General features: G+C 49.3%; 1 protein-coding gene across 1 annotated transcript; it reads left to right on the forward strand.

The window, feature by feature from the left end:
* The first annotated feature begins 6,345 nt into the window (after window positions 1–6,345).
* On the forward strand, window positions 6,346–21,277 carry FCGRT (Fc gamma receptor and transporter). Its single transcript, XM_012754305.2, has 7 exons — window positions 6,346–6,481; window positions 6,814–6,900; window positions 7,916–8,167; window positions 8,249–8,524; window positions 19,649–19,918; window positions 20,536–20,652; window positions 20,955–21,277. The coding sequence occupies exons 2-7, from the start codon at window positions 6,828–6,830 to the stop codon at window positions 21,062–21,064; spliced, it is 1,098 nt and encodes a 365-aa protein (XP_012609759.2). The 5' UTR covers window positions 6,346–6,481; window positions 6,814–6,827; the 3' UTR covers window positions 21,065–21,277.
* Window positions 21,278–21,567: the final 290 nt, after the last annotated feature.

Consider the following 21,567-nt stretch of genomic DNA (forward strand, 5'->3'; position numbering starts at 1 on the left):
GAAGTATACGTAATTCACGTCTCTTCATCTTGGGAGCCAAGAGCTATTTTTCAAGTTGCATATAACGCACATGCAGAGAACAATAAAAAATAACAAATGTTTCATTAAATTAGAAAGGTTCATTTTGTTTTTGAACTTTTTATTCTATTTTCATAATAAAACACCATGGACCCACCCCATAATATGCCGGAAAAAAAAAAAAAAACCATGGACCCAAGGAAAAGGATTTTTTTCTAGTGTTGTAGTCTATGTGTTAAATATGAAATGTCCGATTTGGGTTTTATTATTGTTTTTGTTTTTTTCCTTCTTTTTCTCTTTTCCCATCTTATTCATTGGGTTTTATAAAAATGTCCGATTTGGGATCAAAAGTGTAGTTTATTATATCTCAAACAAGAAGCAGTCCAATTAATTAAAGTATGTGCCCAGACTATCCACACAGTTTTGCCATCTTAGTGGTAGCTTGTTTGGGCCAGTAAGCAACGAAGAAGACTGAAGAGTGAGTGGTGATGAAATTGGGAAAGGTGTTTTCCACAGCTTGTTAAGAATTGAATATTTTTCCTTGCAAGAAGTCCAAAGCTGGGAAGAAGTGGTAGTCATTTGGTGCAAGATCTGGTGAATACGGTGGATGACAGAGAGTTTCCAAGTCCTGCTGCTGTAGTTTGAGCAGCATTGTTTGTGCAACATGTGATCAAGTGCTGTCTTGCAAGAAGATTGGCTTGTCTCTACTGACCAATTTCAGCTGCTTAATCGCATGCATCCTCATCATTTCATCCAGTTGGTTGCAATAAACACACACTGTATCAATTGACCAAGCTGTAGTGGATAATGCCAGCGCTGGACCACCAAACAGACACCATTAGCTTTTTTTTGATGAATATTCAGTTTTGGACATCTTTATCCAACCATTGTGCTGAACACTTGCAATTGTCAAAAAGAATCCATTGTCCATCACATGTGGTGTAGAAATGGCTCATCTTCATGTCGTGACAGCAAAGAAAGGCAAACTTCCAGAGGTTTTCTCTTCGGACACTTTTTTTTCTTTTTTCTTTTTTTTTTTTTGAGTCTCACTCTGTTGCTCGGGATAGAGTGAGTGCCGTGGCGTCAGCCTAGCTCACAGCAACCTCACACTCCTGGGCTCAAGCGATCCTCCTGCCTCAACCTCCCAAGTAGCTGGGACTACAGGCATGCACCATCATGCCCGGCTAATTTTTTCTATATTTTTAGTTGGCCAATTAATTTCTTTCTATTTTTAGTAGAGACGGGGTCTCGCCGTTGTTCAGGCTGGTTTCGAACTCCTGACCTTGAGCGATCCACCCGCCTCGGCCTCCCAGAGTGCTAGGATTACAGGCGTGAGCCACCGCGCCCGGTCTCTTCTGACACTTTTTAATTCATGCAGTACCCATCTATGCAGCTTCTTACCTTGCCCATTTGTTTCAAATGGTCCAATATTGTTGGAATAGTAACGTCAAACCTTGCTGCTAATTCACATGTAGGTTAAGGTGGATTCGCTTCCACTATAGCTTTCAGCTTATCATTATCCACCTTGGTCTCAGGTCGCCCATGTGGCTCATTTTCAAGATTAAAATCATCAGAAGGGAACTTCTCAAACCATCGATGTACTGTGCGTTCATTAGCCACATCCTTCCCGAACACCTCATTGATATTTCTAGCTGTCTGCACTGCATGGGTTCCATGACAGAACTTGCATTCAAAAATCGCATGGATTTTTTACTTATCCATTGCTCTAAAAAATTTTTGAGGCCGGGCGCGGTGGCTCACGCCTGTAATCCTAGCACTCTGGGAGGCCAAGGCAGGCAGATTGCTCGAGGTCAGGAGTTCAAAACCAGCCTGAGCGAGAGCGAGACCCCCGTCTCTACTAAAAATAGAAAGAAATTAATTGGCCAACTAATATATATAGACAAAATTAGCCGGGCATGGTGGCGCATGCCTGTAGTCCCAGCTACTCGGGAGGCTGAGGCAGGAGGATCGCTTGAGCCCAGGAGTTTGAGGTTGCTGTGAGCTAGGCTGACGCCAGGGCACTCACTCTAGCCTGGGCGACAAAGTGAGACTCTGTCTCAAAAAAAAAAAACAAAAAAACAGAATGAGGATGCACCTTCACAATAGAAATAAGACAAAGTGAAATGCCAGAGATATCACTGTCAAACTTAGTACTTAAGGAAATTAGACATTTTGTACTTAATAACCTAATAGAGGGTCCCAGCTCTATTATATATCATAACAGAGACCCACGGATGATTCAGGGGTGAGTATAGATTCTGCCAGAACATCTAGCAGGGCACCAAGAACATTCTAGAAGAGCTGTAGGGGCATATCAAGTCAGCCCAGGTCATTCATTCTTGCCTTCATTCATTCTACAAATTCTTTTTTTTTTTTTTTTTGAGACAGAGTCTCACTTTGTTGCCTGGGCTAGAGTGAGTGCCGTGGTGCAGCCTAGCTCACAGCAACCTCAAACTCCTGGGGTCAAGGGATCCTCCTGCCTCAGCCTCTCAAGAAGCTGGGACTACAGGCGTGTGCCACCATGCCCGACTAATTTTTTCTATATATATTTTTAGATGGCCAATTAATTTCTTTCTATTTATAGTAGAGACGGGGTCTCACTCTTGCTCAGGCTGGTTTCAAACTCCTGACCTTGAGCGATCCTCCTGCCTCAGCCTCCCAGAGTGCTAGGATTACAGGCGTGAGCCACCGCGCCCTGCCCATTCTACAAATATTTATTGTCCTGTTCCCTGGGAACAGGTGCGTGAGTGAGCAAGACCGATCCACAGCCTGGTCTCTGAGACCCCATGAACCAGTGGGACCCCTGGGGACCCAGCTTGGCTGGGGGGGACATTGAGTGGAATAGGTGCCACTACAGATGCCCTGTGTGCCCTGCGCGCCCTGTGCCAGGCCTTTGTCCTGCTGAAGCCTCTCTAACAAGATAGGCACAATTATTATCCCCATTTTACAGATAAAGAAACTAAGGCTTTCTGTGTGGCTGGTACAGACATGAAAAGGAAACCAAGGATCCGAGAGGCAGACCCGGAAGAGTCAGGATTTGCAGTTTTGAACTCCGGTCGCTTGTCTCCGGAGTCGGTAGGGGCCCTAAGTGTAAGTGCGGAGGGGAGGGGTGGAGGTTAAGGTGGCTCCACGACCACAGCTCAGAGCTGCCTGGGGCATTTGTGGCACACAGGCGCCAGGGCCCAGGCCCGCTTCAAGGGCGAGTTCCCCTTGCAGTCTGTGGGGTGGATCGGAAGGGACCAGCGCGTGGTGTGATGCTCTGCTGGAACTGTCCTGAAAATGGAACAGAGAGGGACCCACATTTTCGTTTTGCACCAGGCGGCCCCACAGACTGTGTAGCTGGTCCTGCCATGGGCTTCCTAATGGGCTGTAGTGAGTCTCTGAGGACATTACAGCAGGATTCTCGGGGAGCCCAGGTGACAGTCTCAGGGTGTTCTAACAGAGCCCTGGGGACAGGGGAGAGGGTATAGTCAGGGACCATTAGAGCATGACCCTGAGGATATGATAGAAATGCTGTAACTGGGCCGTGAAGACATGGCAGGACTCCAGGTGGCTAGAAGGGACTCCCAGGGTGGCATTAAGGGGCCTGGAGGCCTTTTGCTTTTGTAGCAAGAAGGAGGCCACGTGGGGAAGTCACTGAGAGGCCTCCTGGCTGCAGCGTGAGGCCGTTACAACAGGAAGGAGAAGAGATCAGAGCGGGGGCCAGGGAAGGCACGCTGGGTGGGCAGGGGGACTGACTCATGGTCCCCAAAGACATCCTCACCCTGATCCCCAACACCTGAGACTGTTACCGCTCATGGTACAAGGGACTTGGCCTGTGATTAGATGTGATTAGGTTAACAATCTTGAGCTGGGGAGAGGATCCTGGGTTATCCAGGTGGCCCTAAACATCATCACAAAGGTCCTTTGAGCGAGGCGGAAGACAAGGCACTGCTGGCTTGGGAGATGGAGGAGGCCCAGGACTGCGGTGGCCCCTAGAAGGTGGAAAAGGCCAGGAAACGATTCTGCCCTGGGATGGCCAGAAGGAGCACAGCCCTGCAGACCCGCTTTAGACTTCTGACCTTGAGAACTGCGTGCTAGTAAATCTGTTTTAAGTCACTTAGTTTGTGGCAATTCATTGCAGCAGCAACAGGAAACTATTAAATAATACAGTGTCGCCTGGTGGACGGCCGTGCTAAAGTAGGATCCCAGGACTTGTAAAGAAAACCTGGGGTAATTTTCACAGCAGCCCGTAGGACACTTCGGTGGTTCTAGGGGACATAGTATAGCAGGTATTTCCCTTGGTATTTTTTAGCAGGACAATAAAGACTTCATGGCGGGGCTAAGGGGCATTCTTTTTTTTTTAATTTTTTTATTTTTTTTTGAGACAGAGTCTCGCTTTGTTGCACAGGCTAGAGTGAGTGCCCTGGCGTCAGCCTAGCTCACAGCAACCTCAATCTCCTGGGCTCAAGCGATCCTCCTGCCTCAGCCTCCCGAGTAGCTGGGACTACAGGCATGCGCCACCATGCCCAGCTAACTTTTTCTGTATATGTTAGTTGGCCAATTAATTTCTTTCTATTTATAGTAGAGATGGGGTCTCCCTCTTGCTCAGGCTGGTTTCGAACTCCTTACCTTGAGCAATCCGCCTGACTCAGCCTCCCAGAGTGTTAGGATTACAGGTGTGAGCCACCACTCCCGGCCAAGGGGCATTCTAATGGGGCCTGGCAGGGCTCAAGAAATCCCAGAGGGCTTGGGAATAGCTCAGAACTAGTTTTGTGACCCTCAAGGCCACATGAGGAAAGACTGGATGAATTTTAGCAGAATCTAGGGACTTTCTGAGCACTCAAGGGCAGAATATTGCAGGGTCCTGGGGACATTTTATCAGAAACAAAGGACTCTTTGACAGAACCGAATGGGCATTTGAGTAGGGTCCTAACACATGCTGAAGTGACAGCTTGGGACATTATAGCAGGATCAGGGGCACCTAGAGGAGCTATCCAGAGATGGGTGAGCCAGGACCTCAAGGATGGCCGAGTAAGAGTCCTCAGGCAGTGCATGAAGGTCCTGGCAGCGTGGTGGCAGGAACCCAGGCCTATTTAGGGGCCCAGGCAATGGAGGAGAATCCTAGAGATGTTTTCAGGGGGCTTTGGGGCCATTAGAGCAGGACCCAGGGTGTCTGAAGGGACACCCACAGCCATAGAGCAGGACCTCAGGGCCCTTTTTAGTGGGGTCTCAGGGCCCTTTTTAGTGGGGTCTCAGGTCCCTTACTATAGGGACTTTGGAGATGAGGAAACGAGGGCCCATGGGAGAGGCCCATGGCAATAGCAAGTTCCCAGTGTGACAGAGGGAATGGCCTGCTAAAAACGGAAAAATATTTTCTGTCTTTTTAAAACATCCTCCACTCTGTTTTGAGAAGAGCAAGCAGATGAGCAGTTACCAGGGGCCGGGCGCAGGAGGGCGCTGCCATATGGGCACAGAGATTTTGTTTGGGGTGATGAAAAAGTTCTGGAACTAGATAGAGGTGATGGTTGTACAACATCGTGAATACACTAGATGACACCAATGGTACACCTCTTGTGCATTTTCCCACAATAAAACAAATGAACAGGCTGGACACAGTGGCTCTCGCCTGTAATCCTAGCAATTCTGGGAGGCCAAGGCAGGAGGATCGCTTGAGCTCAGGAGTTTGAGACTGGCCTGAGCAAGAGCGAGACCCGGTCTCTACTCTAAATAGAAAGAAATTAATTGGCCAACTAATATATATAGAAAAAATTAGCCGGGCATGGTGGCGCATGCCTGTAGTCCCAGCTACTCGGGAGGCTGAGACAGGAGGATCACTTGAGCCCAGGAGTTCGAGGTTGCTGTGAGCTACGCTGACGCCACAGCACTCTAGCCTGGGCAACAGAGTGAGACTCTGTCTCAAAAATAAATAACTAAATAAAACAAAGGAATGGAATTGGTCTTGAAAGAGGGTGGCCAGGGGCGGGTGCCCGGAGGGGTCTCTGAGCATACCAGCAGTGCGTCCAGACCCTGTGGCCACTGAAGTCATAGCAGATGGACATTAAAGGACACCTGCAGGAGCTTTTTTTAAGGGGACACTTAGGGGAGAGGTATGACAGGAGGGTGTGAAGGCCATGGGGGGGTCCGATGAGAGGGGAAGAGGATCCACTGAGAGCTCCAAATTTTGGACTCTCAGAGTGCTGAGTTCCATTCCTAGCTTTGTCATGTATTTGCTGAGTGGCTGACACCCTCAAAAATAAAAACCAGGGAGCCACAGAGAAAATGACCAAAAAAAAAGACAAAGGCTTTAAGAGACAAACAGGGAGGCTGGGCCTAGGGCCTGGGGTGTGCCCTGCAGCTGGGGGGTGGGGTTGGACGTTCCCGGAGTCAGGGAGCCTTGGACAGGATGTGAGAGAGGAACTGGGGTCTCCAGTCACGCGAGCCAGGAGCCGGCCAGGCTGCAGGCGGGACGGGACGAGGCTGCGTGAGCAGATCGGGGCCCAGGCTGTGTGGGGTGGGGGTGGCTCCGGTCTGAGAGAGGAGGGGCTGGGGGTCTGGACCCCTGGGTCTGGAGGAGGAGGAAGAGGCAGGGCCGAGCTCTGAGAAAGGAATCTCGGTCTATCCAGGGTCTGTAATTAATTAACCAAAAGGGATCAAATTAAAGGGTGAAAGTTCATTGAGGAGGAAGGCATTGTTGTCATCCTTGATCCTGCCCCCACACCTCCTGGCGTCCAGGTCCCGCCGTGCCCGCGGGTGCCCAGGAAAGAAGGGGCGGGGCGGGGGTCCGGAGGAGTCACGTGCCCCCTCCCGCCCCAGGTCGCCCTCTCAGCATGGGAGTCCCCCGGCCTCTGCCCTGGGCGCTCGGTCTCCTGCTCTTCCTCCTTCCTGGGACTCCGCGCGCAGGTGAGGGTCTGGGCCTGGGCCTCGGCTGCCGAGAGCAGCGGACGGACGTCCCCCCGGCGGCGGCCAAGAGGCAAAGGAGCCAAAATCAGAGTTTGCCCTGAAGTGGGGAACTCCGTCCTCCCCGCCCATTTCCCTTCCTTACCATTTTCTCCTCCCGCAGTCTCTGCATGTAGGAACCACCTGTCACCCTGTGTCTGGGTCTCTTCCCCCTCTCTCTGGGTCTCTGCCCTCTTTTTCTGTGTCTCTGTCCCCCCCTCTCTGGGTCTCTGTGCCCCTCTCTCTCTGGGTCTCTGTGCCCCTCTCTCTGGGTCTCTGTCCCCTCTCTCTCTGGGTCTCTGTCCCCTCTCTCTCTGGGTCTCTGTCCCCCTCTCTCTGGGTCTCTGTCCCCCTCTCTCTCTGGGCCTCTGTTCCCTCTCTTTCTGGGTCTCTGTCCCCCTCTCTCTGGCTCTCTGTCCCTCCTCTCTCTGGCTCTCTGTCCCCCTCTCTCTGGGTCTCTGTCCCCCTCTCTCTGGGTCTCTGTCCCCCTCTCTCTCTGGGTCTCTGTTCCCTCTCTTTCTGGGTCTCTGTCCCCTCTCTCTCTGGGTCTCTGTCCCCCTCTCTCTCTGGGTCTCTGTTCCCTCTCTTTCTGGGTCTCTGTCCCCCTCTCTCTCTGGGTCTCTGTCCCCCCTCTCTCTGGGTCTCTGTCCCCCTCACTCTCTGGGTCTCTATCCCCCCCTCTCTTTGGCTCTCTGTCCCCCCTCTCTCTGGCTCTCTGTCCCCCCTCTCTCTGGCTCTCTGTCCCCCTCTCTCTGGGTCTCTGTCCCCCTCTCTCTCTGGGTCTCTGTCCCCTCTCTCTGGGTCTCTGTCCCCCTCTCTGTGGGTCTCTGTCCCCCTCTCTGTGGGTCTCTGTCTCCCTGTCTCTCAGTGTCGTCCCCCACACCCCAGGCTGTCTTCTCTCTCCCTGGGTGTCTGTCCTGCTCCAGTCTCGGTCCCTCCACCGCCACCCATCTTTTCCCTCCACCGTGTCTGTCTGCAGAGAGCCGCCTCTCCCTCCTGTACCACCTCACGGCAGTGTCTCTGCCAGCCCCGGGGACGCCCGCCTTCTGGGTGTCGGGCTGGCTGGGCCCGCAGCAGTACCTGAGCTACAACAACCTGCGCGCTGAGGCTGAGCCGTATGGAGCGTGGGTCTGGGAGAACCAGGTGTCCTGGTACTGGGAGAAGGAGACGACGGACCTGAGGATCAAGGAGAAGCTCTTTCTGGAAGCTTTCAAGGTCTTGAAGGAAAACGGTGAGACGTCCGTGGCCTCTGGGGTCTGAAGGAGGAGGGGCTGGGGCCTTGCTGCGGCCTCACCTGCGCGTGGGCGCCCAGGTCCCTACACCCTGCAGGGCCTGCTGGGCTGCGAGCTGGGCCCTGACAACACGTCGGTGCCCACCGCCAAGTTCGCCCTGAACGGTGAGGACTTCATGACATTCGACCTCAAGAATGGCACCTGGAAAGGGGAGTGGCCGGAGGCCCAGGCCATCAGCCGGCACTGGAGGCAGCAGGCCGAGGCGGCCAGCAAGGAGTTGACCTTCCTGCTCTACTCCTGTCCCCAGCGCCTGCTGGGGCACCTGGAGAGGGGCCGCGGCAACCTGGAGTGGAAGGGTGAGCCACCTCCCGCGTCTCTGCCTTGTGCCACCGTCTCGTCCCACTGCCTGGCCCACTCAGGTACCCTCCCAGGAGGTCACCCCAACCTCCCCCTGCAGCCCCTCCACGCACTCCTGGGGGTCTCTCTACACCCAAGGCTTCCTGCCCCTCCCCTGCTCACAACCCCCCTGCAGCGCCCCCCCCAAGCAAGTCCACACACACACACCCCCACTGCACTTGTCTACACTCCAGCCACTCAGCACAAGCAGCGTCCTCCCCTCTGAACCTTTGCTCACTGGTCCCCCCGCCTGCTGCGACACCCTTCCACCTCTCCCCACATCTTCCAACCCTCCTTGTCCCTCAAGGCTCGAACCAGGTGTCACCTCCTCCCAGAGGCCTTCCCATGGCTCTGTAGGTGGAGTCCCACTGTTTCCTCCCCAGAGACCCCCCCCCACCCCCACTCATTCAACAGACTTTACTCGAGGGCATTCTCGGTGGGTGCCAAGCGTCTCGCAGGCCCTGGGCACAGAGGGATGGCACTCGGGCCACCCTCCTGCAGCTCCCAGGCCGCTGGAAAAGACAGGTGTCGCCTGGGGCGTTGCCACAAATGCTCACTCAGTCCAAGTGCCGCAGAGAAGAAATTGGGACTCAAATGAGAGGTAGCTCTTCTTTTCCTTTTCCCTTTATTTGAATTGTGGAAAATTTCAAACCACAGCTAAATAAGTAGAGAGACTTGGTATAACAAGCCCGCCATGATGCCCAGCACTGAGTCCTAATAATTGTCAACCCACGGTCGTTCTCGTTTCGCTTCCGTCCTCGCCCACCTCCCCGCCCCACTCAGATAAATCTTGGAGCTTGGTAAATCTCTGAGTATTTCGTTTATAAATACTTCAGTATGTAATGCTACCAGGTAAGGGCACTTTAAAAAAAATTAATAGCTAAGCCATTATCACACCTGCAAGTAATTCAGGTATCTGTCTCTTCGGGGTCTGGTCTTTTTTTTTTTTTTTTTAACTTTCTTTTAATTTTTTTGTATTTGTTTCTTTTCTGGACAGGCCTGGGTTCCCGAAAAGGTGTCTGGTATTGATTATTGGGTTTTAGGAATTCTTTGTCTAGTTTGGACACCCACTCTTCATGGGACAGTGTTCTGCAAATATTTCCTCCACTTCCCGTCTTGTCTTTTCATTCTTTCTCTTTTTTTTCACCCTTAATTTTATTTTTTTTGCCAGTCTGAGACTTTGCAGTTTTTTTTCTCTTAATGGTGTCTTTCACAGAGCAGAAGTTTTTCACTTTAATGAAGTCCAACTTAGTTTTTCTTTTCAAGGATCGTGCTTTTGGTGTTGTGTCTCAGAAATCATCGCCAAACCCAAGGTCACCTAGATCTTCTCCTGGGTATCCCTAGGAGTCTGATAGTTTTGCATTTTATGTTTAGGTCTATGATCCATTTTGGGTTCATTTGAATTAATTTTTGTGATCCTGAATGTCTTTTATTCTATAGGTTTCCCAGTTTCTTTCCTTCCCTTGTAATTTTGCTTTGAGGAAAGTTAGTTGTTTGTCCTAGTCAGTTTCCCCCATGCTAGATTTTGCTGGTTGCATCCCTGTGATGTTGCTGGACATAGTACTCCTTCTGTTCTGTAAAGTAATAGCTCAATCTAGGAGCTTGATCAGATTCTGGTTTGATTGTTATAGCAAGAAAACTTCATGGGTGGTTGATGTGTGTGTCCATGCACACAGGCTCCAAACATCTGCGTGTCTCTGTGATGTTCCATGGACCACTGGGGTCAGGTGTTGGTATGAAGTTCTCTGTCAGGTCTCCTCCTAATGGTTTTAGTGGCCATCAGTGGCCACTGCCTTAATTGGTTATTTCATTAGGATTTATGCAGGCTGGTATATTAGTTAGCTAGGGCTGCTGCCACAAGTAGTAGAGACTGTGACTTAAACAACAGACATGTATTTTCTCACAATTCATGAGGCTAGAAGTCCTAAATCAAGGTGTCAGCAGGGTTGGTTTCTTCTGAAGCCTCTATCGTTGGCCTATAGATTGTGTCTTCTCCCTATATCCTTTTATGGTCTTCCCCTGTGCATGTCTGTGTTCCTAATCTCTTCTTATAAGGAAATCAGTCATATTGGATGAAGGCCTACCCATATAACCTCATTTTATCTTAATTACCTCTTTATTTTATTTTATTATTATTTTTTTTTGAGACAGAGTCTCGCTTTGTTGCCTAGGCTAGAGTGAGTGCCGTGGCGTCAGCCTAGCTCACAGCAACCTCAAACTCCTGGACTCAAGCGATCCTCCTGCCTCAGCCTCCCAAGTAGCTGGGACTACAGGCATGCACCACCATGCCCGGCTCATTTTTTCTATATTTTATTAGTTGGCCAATTAATTTCTTTCTATTTATAGTAGAGACAGGGTCTCGCTCTTGCTCAGGCTGGTTTTGAACTCCTGACCTCGAGCGATCCGCCTGCCTCGGCCTCCCAGAGAGCTAGGATTACAGGCGTGAGTCACCGCGCCTGGCCTTAATTACCTCTTTAAAGGCCCTCTTTCTGAATATGATTGCATTCCAAGGTACTTGGTGTTAGGTCTTCAACATAGAAATTTGAGGTGGGGTGGACACAATTCAGTTCTATTTCTTGTGTACCTTTCTCATTTCTTATCTGAAATTCTGAAAACAGGATCATCATCAATTATTAATGTTCAATAAAATTTTATTTTGTTTAAGTATACTATGAACTCGTAGATCTTATCATGTATTTTAATCCATTGCAGATCTTATTCTTTTTTTTTTCTATATATATTATTTGGCCAGTTAATTTCTTTCTATTTATAGTAGAGACGCGTCTTGCTCTTGCTCAGGCTGGTTTCGAACTCCTGACCTGGAGTAATCTGCCAGTGTTGGCCTCCCAGAGTGCTAGGATTACACACGTGAGCTACTGTGCCCAGCCCAGATCTTATTCTTTTTGAAGCTCACATTGAACCTCCTTAAACTATTGAGCTCATCTTCAAATTGGCTCCCGAGTCCTCTGACATAGTAGGCTGGAGTGCGGTGGCGTCAGCCTAGCTCACAGCAACCTCAAACTCCTGGCCTCAAGCGATCCTCCTGCCTCAGCCTCCCGAGTAGCTGGGACTACAGGCACATGCCACCATGCTCAGCTAATTTTGTTATTGTTTTTTTTTTTTTTTTTTTTTTTATTTTTTGAAAACCCACATGAGTAGAAATAATTTTGTTATTGTTGAGACAGGGTCTCACTGTGTTGCCCAGGCTAGTCTCAAACTCTTGGGCACAAGCAATCCTCCCACCTTTAGAGCAAAATTCTGGGATTACAGATGTGAGCCACCTCGCCCAGCCTGCAGTAATCTATTACAGCTTCCCTGCTGTATGGAATGAAAGATCTTCTGGATTTATCCTGTTCTTTTCCTGTCCCACTCATGGAATCAGCCATTTATCTAAGGAGCCCTGGTTCCTTTTAGTGGGAAATGTTATCTAGAAACCATAAGCTAGTTGCTCAAGGTGCTTATTGCCACTGGATTGGTCATTGTTTGTAGTCCTTTTCAGTAGACAGACATAGAAAATACAATTAATTTTTTTTTTTTTATTATTTGGCTGGGCATGGTAGCTCATGCCTGTAATCTTAGCACTCTGGGAGCCTGAGACCGGAGGATTGCTTGATCCCAGGAGTTCGAGACCAGCCTGAGCAAGAGCCAGACCCCGTCTCTACTAAAAATAGAAAAATTAGCTGGATGTGGTGGCGTGTGCCTGTAGTCCCAGCTACTAGGGAGGGTGAGGCAGGAAGATTGCTTGAGCCCAGGAGTTTGAGGTTGTCATGAACTATGAGGAAACCACTATAATCTAGCTAGGAGATGACAAGAACAAGACCCTGCCTCACAAAAAAATTTTTTATTTGTAAATTTTAACAGATTAAAATTGTATTTATTTTTTTTTTTTTTTGAGACAGAGTCTCACTTTGTTGCCCAGGCTAGAGTGAGTGCCGTGGCATCAGCCTAGCTCACAGCAACCTCAATCTCCGGGGCTCAGCGATCCTACTGCCTCAGCCTCCCGAGTAGCTGGGACTACAGGCATGTGCCACCATGCCCGGCTAATTTTTTCTATATATATTTTTAGTTGGTCAATTAATTTATTTCTATTTTTGGTAGAGACGGGGTCTCGCTCAGGCTGGTTTCGAACTCCTGACCTTGAGCAATCCGCCCGCCTCGGCCTCCCAAGAGCTAGGATTACAGGCGTGAGCCACCGCACCCGGCATTATCAATAATCTTAAATTAGCAATTTAAGATTTCTTGGCAATTGTCTTGTCCTTGGGTTACATCCTTTTTTTATTTATTTATTTATTTATTTTTATTTTTCTTTATTTAGACTTACGTGACTTTTCAAAAGGGTTACATCCTTAAAGGGATACAGAGTCAATTTACTGTATTATTATTATTATTTTTTTTTTTTTTGAGACAGAGTCTCATTTTGTTGCCCAGGCTAGAGTGCTGTGGCGTCAGCCTAGCTCACAGCAACCTCAAACTCCTGGGCTCAAGTGATCCTCCAGCCTCAGCCTCCCAAGTAGCTGGGACTACAGGCATGTGCCACCATGTCCGGCTAATTATTTGTTTCTTTTTTTAGTTGGCTAATTTTTTCTATTTTTAGTAGAGACAAGGTCTTGCTCTTGTTCAGGCTGGTCTCAAACTCCTGACCTCAACTGATCCTCGAGTCTCGGCCTCCCAGAGTGCTAGGATTACAAGCGTGAGCCAACACTCCGGGTCTCATTCTTCCATTGTTTAAAAATATAAGTGCATACAATATATATATCCAGAGGAGCCTTTGTCCCTCCAGAGCTGCCCCGGCCCCTCCCTGACTCACTGTCCTCCGTGGCCCTGAGGACAGAGTCCCAGGCTCCCAGTCAGGGGTCCTCGAGGGTCTTTCCTGCTCTGGCCATGGCCTACTTTTCCAGCTTGAGTTATACATGATCACTGTGCTTCCTGCCCTGAGTCCTCCAGCCTTCCCCTCCCGTCCCCAGGCTCTTTGCCATTTCTGGAACATTTCTGCTTTCCTGTGGTTCCCCGAATGTCCTCTTCTTCTTCTCCTACTGTCCAACCCAGGTCCATCCCCTCCTCTCATCCCCTCAGCCCAGCTCAGCCGTGCTCAGCTCCCCCCTCATCCTCCCAGCCTCCAGTCTCTCCCTGCACCTGTCCCTCAGCGGGATCAACTCCAGACGGGGCTTTGTGTGGCCTGTGTGGGAGTCTGTCCGTGTCCTCAGCCTCCCTTGCTCCTCCTGCGCCAGTCAGCAGAGGGGCGCCTGCAGTTCCCCTCGCTCACACCGGCTCTCACCTCTTCATCTTTGCTTTTCCTTCCCGTTCCTTCCATTGATGTCACAGCCAGGGAGAGTTCTCTGGCCCCTAAGGCTTTTTACCTGGCCTGGGGCTCCCCCAATGCCTGTGTGAAGTCCATCACGTGGGGGGGGGGCATCCTCAGCTCGGGCCTCAGTGCAGACCGTCCTCTACCTGGCAGTGAGAGCAATGGTTCAGAACACCAATCAGCTCCCGTCACCCCACTGCTTGAAACCCTGCCAGGGCTTTCTACTGGTCTTATAAAATCCAGACTCTACTCCTCGGCCTCCATGGTCCGGCCACTTTCCGCCGCTGTGACGTGTTCTTCCTGCCTCAGGCCCTCGCACCTGCTGTTCCCTCTGCTCGGGGCGGCCTCCTTGGGGCCCTGGCATGACGGACCCTTGCCATGCTTTAGCTGTCACCTGGGACGTCAGTTCTTCAGCAGGGCCACAGCTGAACACCATGGCACTGTGTCCCCACCCCACCCCAAATTGTCCTTCATGCTGCTCTTCTGTTCAATCATTCATTATAGCATCTTTTTTTTTTTTTTTTGAGACAGAGTCTCACTTTGTTGCCCAGGCTAGAGTGAGTGCCATGGCGTCAGCCTAGCTCACAGCAACCTCAAACTCCTGGGCTCAAGCAATCCTCCTGCCTCAGCCTCCTGAGTAGCTGGGACTACAGGCACGTGCCACCATGCCCGGCTAATTTTTTCTATATATATTAGTTGGCCAATTAATTTCTTTCTATTTTTTATAGTAGAGACGGGGTCTCGCTCAGGCTGGTTTTGAACTCCTGACCTTGAGCAATCTGCCCGCCTCGGCCTCCCAGAGTGCTAGGATTACAAGCGTGAGCCACCGCGCCCGGCCTCATTATAGCATCTTTAATTGTGTTTTTTTTTTGTCACCAATCAACATGAGAATTGTCTTCTTTTGTATTGAGCTGTAACTTACTTACCTCCTTGATCAATTCTTATCCTATACCCATGTATGCGGGTGAAGATACAGAACTTTAATGGTACCCCAAAAGACGTCCGAATGTCCCCTCCTAGTCACTATATCCCCAAGGATACCAGCTATCCTGATTTCCAGCACCACAGTGTCACCCGTTTTCGAACTTCTTTTCGTTTTGGCTTTGTTAGCTCACCGTTGTTTCTGTTAGAGTCATCTATGTCGTTGCGCATGGGTATCAGTATTCATTCGTTTTTGTGGCTGGGTCGTATTCCATTATCAGTGGACATTTAGTTAATTTCCAGTTTGGGGCTATTATGAGTAAAGTTGCTATGGCCATTCTTGTACATGTCTTCTGATGAATCTATATTTTCCTTTATGTTTAGCAAATACCCATGAATGGAACTGTTGGGTCAGTGGGTAGCCGTATAACTGGGTTTAGTGGATACTGCTATACCTACTAAAGATACTGTATAATACTGTGGATGCCCCAGTGTTGCCATGGTAACATTTGTGGGCCATACCTTTTAGAACAGTGCCCATTCCCTGATGCTACAATGTCACCTTTCTGGTAGATTCCCATGTACCGTATTTCCCCTAAAATAAGACCTACCCATAAAATAAGTCCTAGCAGGATTTCTAGGCATTTGTGCAATATAAGCCCTACCCCGAAAATAAGCCCTAGTGATGGGCGTGGCTCCTCAGTGCATCTGCACAACCCATGCATTTCGTCACAAAGTGGTCAAGAAGATGAGCAGCCCTTCTCATCTGCCCCATCGTGACAGCTACTACCCCAGATGCGACTGGAAAGGTGTGGGCAGCCCCACCAACAAGGTCGGCTCCCCCTGTCAGGTCCCGGCCATCCTGTGCGTGCTGCAAGCTGAGGCTTTGAGGGGAAAATAAGCCCTAGGGTGTCTTCTTGAGGAAAAATAAACATAAGACCCTGTCTTTTTTTTTGAGACAGAGTCTCGCTTTGTTGCCCAGGCTAGAGTGCCGTGGCGTCAGCCTAGCTCACAGCAACCTCAAACTCCTGGGCTCAAGTGATCCTCCTGCCTCAGCCTCCTGAGTAGCTGGGACTACAAGCATGCGCCACCATGCCCGGCTAATTTTTTTGTCTATATATTAGTTGGCCAATTAATTTCTTTCTATTTATAGTAGAGACGGGGGTCTCGCTCTTGCTCAGGCTGGTTTCGAACTCCTGACCTCGAGCAATCCTCCCGCCTCGGCCTCCCAGAGTGCTAGGATTACAGGCGTGAGCCACCGCGCCCGGCCAAGACTCTGTCTTATTTTCAGGGAAACACGGTATGTGGCCAAAGGAGCAACTCCACGTTCTCTAAAAGGCCCAGAGAACATACACAGGGTGCCTTCCTCTTTCCCTCTGTGTTTGTCACTTTGTCAAATTACTGAAAGATAGTGGTTCCAGCCAAAAGGCTTTTGCCCATTTGGAAACAGGAATTTTTATTTTTATTTTATTATTATTTTTTTGAGACAGAGTCTCGCTTTGAGATTGCTTGAGCCCAGGAGTTTGAGGTTGCTGTGAGCTAGGCTGACGCCATGGCCTTTTTTTTTGAGACTCTGTCTCAAAAAAATAAATAAAAAGAAATTTAGCTTTATTCAGCCCTTACCCCGTACATACGACCAAAAAAAAAAAAAAAAAGAAGAAGAAGAAAGAAATTTAGATTTAAATGAGAAACCACTACTCAGAACTTAATTTTTTTTTTTAATGGTTGTGGTTTTTTTATTTTTTTATTTTTTATTAAACGGAACCAAAGGCCAGACGGATTTTCTGTTTGGATTTAGTCTGTATTGTAAATAAACACCTTGGAGGCAAAAGGACGGTGGCCATGAGCACAACACAGGGGACTGTACGTATTTGCTGGAAACCAGTTGTGGACATAAACACAACACAGAACTGCTGACCACCATAGGCCACGCCCGCTCCAGCTGACCTGACCGCGCAGAAACTTTTGCAAACTTGCCAGAGAGGCGACTCCCAGACCGGGAAAAGCTGCCTGCTTCCCGCTTAGCAAGGAAGCACTGTTTGTTTTCTGCTGAGCACACGCAACCAAGATCCCAGTTTGCCCAGACTCGCCCTTGGTGGCGAGAGCTCAGCCGGCCACTTCGATCTCTTTTACCCATTTTTAATTGCATATATATATATATATATATATATATATTTTTTTTTTTTTTTTTTGGTTTTTTGTTTGTTATTGAGGTGTAAGAGTTCCTTACATTTTTTTGGATATCATAACCTCTTGTCAGATCTATGGTTTGCAAACATTTTCTCCCATTTCGTCAGCTGCCCTTTTTCTGTGTTGGCTGCTTCCTTTTCTGCGCAGGAGCTTTTCAGTTTGATGTTGTCCCACTTGTGTATTTTTTGCTTTGTTGCCTGTGTTTTTGGTGTCATATCCAGGAAATCATTGCCAAGACCAATATCATGAAGACTTTCCCCTGTGTTTTCTTCTTGCAGTTTTATAGTTTGTACTTTCAGGTCTTCATTTTTTTTTTTTTGAGACAGAGTCTTACTCTGTTGCCCGGGCTAGAGTGCTGTGGCATCAGCTTAGCTCACAGCAACCTCAAACTCCTGGGCTCAAGTGATCCTCCTGCCTCAGCCTCCCGAGTAGCTGGGACTACAGGCATGCCCACCATGCCTGGCTAATTTTTTCTATATATATTAGTTGGCCAATTAATTTCTTTCTATTTGTAGTAGAGACTGGGTCTCACTCTTGCTCAGGCTGGTTTCGAACTCCTGACCTCGAGCAGTCTGCCCGCCTTGGCCTCCCAGAGTGCTAGGAATATTTAAGTTCTTAACACGTTCTGGATCTGAGTCCTTTGGCAGATGTTTGTGTTGCAAATATCTTCTCCCAGTCTGTGGACTTGTCTTTTCCCTTTCTCAATGGTGAAGGTCAATTTATCAGTTTGTCCATTTCAATTTATAACGTTCCAAAGGTAGTGAGTTATCTCACTTGATTGTTCACAGTCAGTTACAGATTGAACTCCTTGTTCTACTACTTTCCCCTTCCTCACTACTGCACTTGACTAGTCTTAAAAAAATTATAAAATTAAAACAATTTTTTTTTTTTTTTTTTGAGACAGAGTCTCGCTTTGTTGCCCAGGCTAGAGTGAGTGCCGTGGCGTCAGGCTAGCTCACAGCAACCTCAAACTCCTGGGCTCAAGCGATCCTGCCTCAGCCTCCCGAGTAGCTGGGACTACAGGCATATGCCACCATGCCCGGCTAATTTTTTATATATATATTAGTTGGCCAATTAATTTCTTTCTATTTATAGTAGAGACGGGATCTCGCTCTTTGTCGGGGCTGGTTTCGAACTCTTGATCTCGAGCAATCCACCCGCCTCGGCCTCCCAGAGTGCTAGGATTACAGGCGGGATCATGTCATCTTTGACATGTTTTATTTATTTTCTTTGTTAGCTATAGGTTTTCGTTGCCCACTGTCAAATTAAGGAAGTTCTCTTCAACTTCTTGTTTGCTTAAGAGGTATTTGTTTTTTCACGAATGGTGTTAAATTTTATCAAATGACGATTTGCTTCTTTTTCCTATTCTGTTAATGTGGTGAATTATATTGAGTGATTTTTCAATATTAAACCAACCTTGAATACCTGCAATAAACCTCACTTGATCATGATATATTATCATTTATAGAAATTAATGGATTCTATCTGCTAATATAACGTTAAAAGATTGTAACTCTGTTTTCATGACAGACATTGGCCTTAAATTCTCTTTCTTGTAGTGTCCTTGTGTAGTTGTGTTATCAAGATTATGCTGGCCTCATAAAATGTGTTGGGAAAGTGTCTCCTCTTTTCCTACTTCCTGGAAGAGTTTGTATAAAGTAGGCTTATTTCTTCTTTAGTTATTTTTTATTTTTTTCATTTATTTATTTATTTATTTTGAGACATGTCTCACTTTGTTGCCCAGGCTAGAGTGAGTGCCGTGGCGTCAGCCTAGCTCACAGCAACCTCACACTCCTGGGCTCAAGCGATCTTCCTGCCTCAGCCTCCCAAGTAGCTGGGACTACAGGCATCCACCACCATGTGACATTCTTTACTTGGTGTATTGCCAAACCCTGAGCTACAGATGTTTAAAGAGATGATAACTTTACTTTAAAAAGGCATTTTGTGGCCGGGCTCGGTGGCTCACGCCTGTAATCCTAGCACTCTGGGAGGCCGAGGCGGGCGGATTGCTCGAGGTCAGGAGTTCGAAACCAGCCTGAGCATGAGCGAGACCCCGTCTCTACTATAAATAGAAAGAAATTAATTGGCCAACTAATACATATAGAAAAAATAAGCTGGGCATGGGCATGGTGGCACATGCCTATAGTCCCAGCTACTTGGGAGACTGAGGCAGAAGGATTGCTTGAGCCCAGGAGTTTGAGGTTGCTGTGAGCTAGGCTGACGCCACGGCACTCACTCTAGCCTGGGCAACAAAGTGAGACTCTGTCTCAAAAAAAAAAAAAAAAAGGCATTTTGTGCTCAAGTATGTTCAGAAAAAAAAAAAAAAAAAAAGAATGCAAGCTCCACGGGAACAGAAGCTTTTGTCTGTTTTGTTCATTGCTGTGTCCCCAGTGCCTAGAACAGCGTTCGCACATGAGGGGTGCCGCGTGCATGTCTGTTGCAGGAAGGAATGGATGAGAGGCGTTGTCTTGAGGGGGATACCCTCAGGATGGATGGGTTGGGTCTCTGTCACCCTGGGAAGGTCCTACCCCCTTTACCGCTCTATCCTGCAGGCTGGGCACCGTGCAGAGCACAAGCATGGAGGCTTCTTTCGGACCCTATCCAGCCCTGCACTGGGCCTGCGCTGGGGTCCTGGGCTCGGGGCTTAGGCCTGTCTGCCTGTGTTCTGCAGAGCCGCCCTCCATGCGCCTGAAGGCCCGGCCCAGCAGCCCTGGCTATTCCCAGCTCACCTGCAGTGCCTTCTCCTTCTACCCACCGGAGTTGCAGTTTCGATTCCTGCGGAATGGGCTCGCAGCTGGCTCTGGAGTGGGTGACTCTGGCCCCAACGGCGACGGCTCCTTCCACGCCTGGTCATCACTGACAGTCAAAAGTGGCGACGAGCACCACTACCGCTGCCTTGTGCAGCACGCAGGGCTGGCACAGCCCCTCACTGTGGAGCTGGGTGAGGTCCCGCTGAGTGACAATCCTCCCTATTTCTGATTGCCTCTGTCCCACTGCTGCGGCAGTCCTTCCTGAGTCTGACCTTTCTCCCTGCTGCTGCTGCTGGTCCTCTTTGAGTCTGACTGCCTTGTTCCCTGCTTGCGACTGCCAGTTCTTCCAAAGCCTGATGGCCTGTCCTCCCCAAGTCTGACCGTCTTCCATCTTGCTGCTGCTGGTCATCATGGAGTCTGACCATTCATTGTCTGCTACTGCCAGTGCTCACCAAGACTGACCATCTGCTGCCTTGCTGCTGCCAGTTCTCCATGAAACTGACCTGCTGCTGCTCTGTGCCTGTGCTCTGTGCCCAAGTTGGAACACCACTGGCCCTGCTGCCACAGGTCCCTTACCAGTGTGACTGAGACCTCTCTCGCTATGGCTGGTTCTTACATCTAACCTGGGCACACTCTGCCCAGACTCAGAGCATTGCCCAACTGGCCTTTCCCCTGCCCATGCCCACCCCCAGGTACTTGGTGCTGGGATCTTCAAGGTTGGGAGGGACCAGGACACCCCCATTTACTTGTCTTGACTGGATAGGGTGGAGGGGTCTACTCAACATCTCATGGCATTCTCTGGCTGCAGAATCACCGGCCAAGTCCTCGGTGACAGTGGCTGGAATCGTCATTGGCTTCTTGCTGCTCCTGGTGGCGGCTGCAGGAGGAGTGCTGCTGTGGAGGAGGATGAGGAACGGGCTGCCAGGTGTGGGGCAGGAAGAGGGAGAGCTCAGAGAATGGGACAGAGACCCCACAGAGAGGGAGACACAGACCAGGGGGGACACAGACTTGAGAGGGTGGGAAAGAGAATGGGAGGATGGGGAAATAGAGGCCCAGAGGGCGGGGGACAGAGAGTGGGGAGAAAGGGGGAAAGAGGGGGACAGAAACCCATAGAGAGTAAGACAGAGACTGAGAATGCACGTGAGACACACAGAAATGGGGTGAGGGGCAGCCAAAGACCCAGGGGCCTCAGAGAATCTTTTGCCCTCCCCCTTTCTCTCTCCTCAGCTCCTTGGATCTCTCTCCGTGGAGATGACGCTGGGACCCTCCTGCCCACACCTGGCCTGCCCCAGGATGGCGATTCTCAGGATATAAGTGCATTCCCAGCAACTGCCTGACCATCCCCGTTCTGGCTGCTAATAGCTAATTTAGTCAGGTCTCTTTTAGCTATGAGACCCTCTGGAATCCTGGCATCTCTGAGCCTCCAGAAGGGATCCTGGGCCCCTGTTGTCTCCCTCTGGATCCTTCCTCCTGTGATCTGCCTCAGTTTCCCTCCCTAATATATATGGCTCTTTTCCACCTCCACAGTATAACATGAGTTTGGGCCCAAATTGTCGTGTTGTCATTATTTCAAGTTTTCAGGCAGGGGAGGGGGAATGAATGATATAAACCCTGGGCTTCAGCTCTCTCCTGCGGCTAACATGTGGCCTTGGTGGAATCTGTCAATCTTATACATCAAGTCATGTATTTTTCATTCATGAATTTCACAAATATTTACTGAATGCCTACACCCACCGTGCCAGGCATCTTGCGGAATTCTTGGCTGGTGTCTGACCTGAATCCTTCTTTGTGGAGCAGAAGAAAATTGTTCCCTCTTCGAGGAAAGGGAATTCCTCCTCTG

This window comes from Microcebus murinus, chromosome 16 (genome assembly GCF_040939455.1).
Source record: "Microcebus murinus isolate Inina chromosome 16, M.murinus_Inina_mat1.0, whole genome shotgun sequence".
In the NCBI taxonomy this organism is placed as follows: domain Eukaryota; kingdom Metazoa; phylum Chordata; class Mammalia; order Primates; family Cheirogaleidae; genus Microcebus; species Microcebus murinus.

Coding starts and splice junctions, on each gene's coding strand:
- FCGRT (XM_012754305.2), top strand. CDS start 6,828: ATGGGAGTCCCCCGGCCTCTGCCCTGGGCGCTCGGTCTCCTGCTCTTC. Junction 8,168..8,248: donor CAAGGTCTTGAAGGAAAACG/GTGAGACGTCCG, acceptor GTGGGCGCCCAG/GTCCCTACACCCTGCAGGGC. Junction 20,653..20,954: donor GATGAGGAACGGGCTGCCAG/GTGTGGGGCAGG, acceptor CTCTCTCCTCAG/CTCCTTGGATCTCTCTCCGT.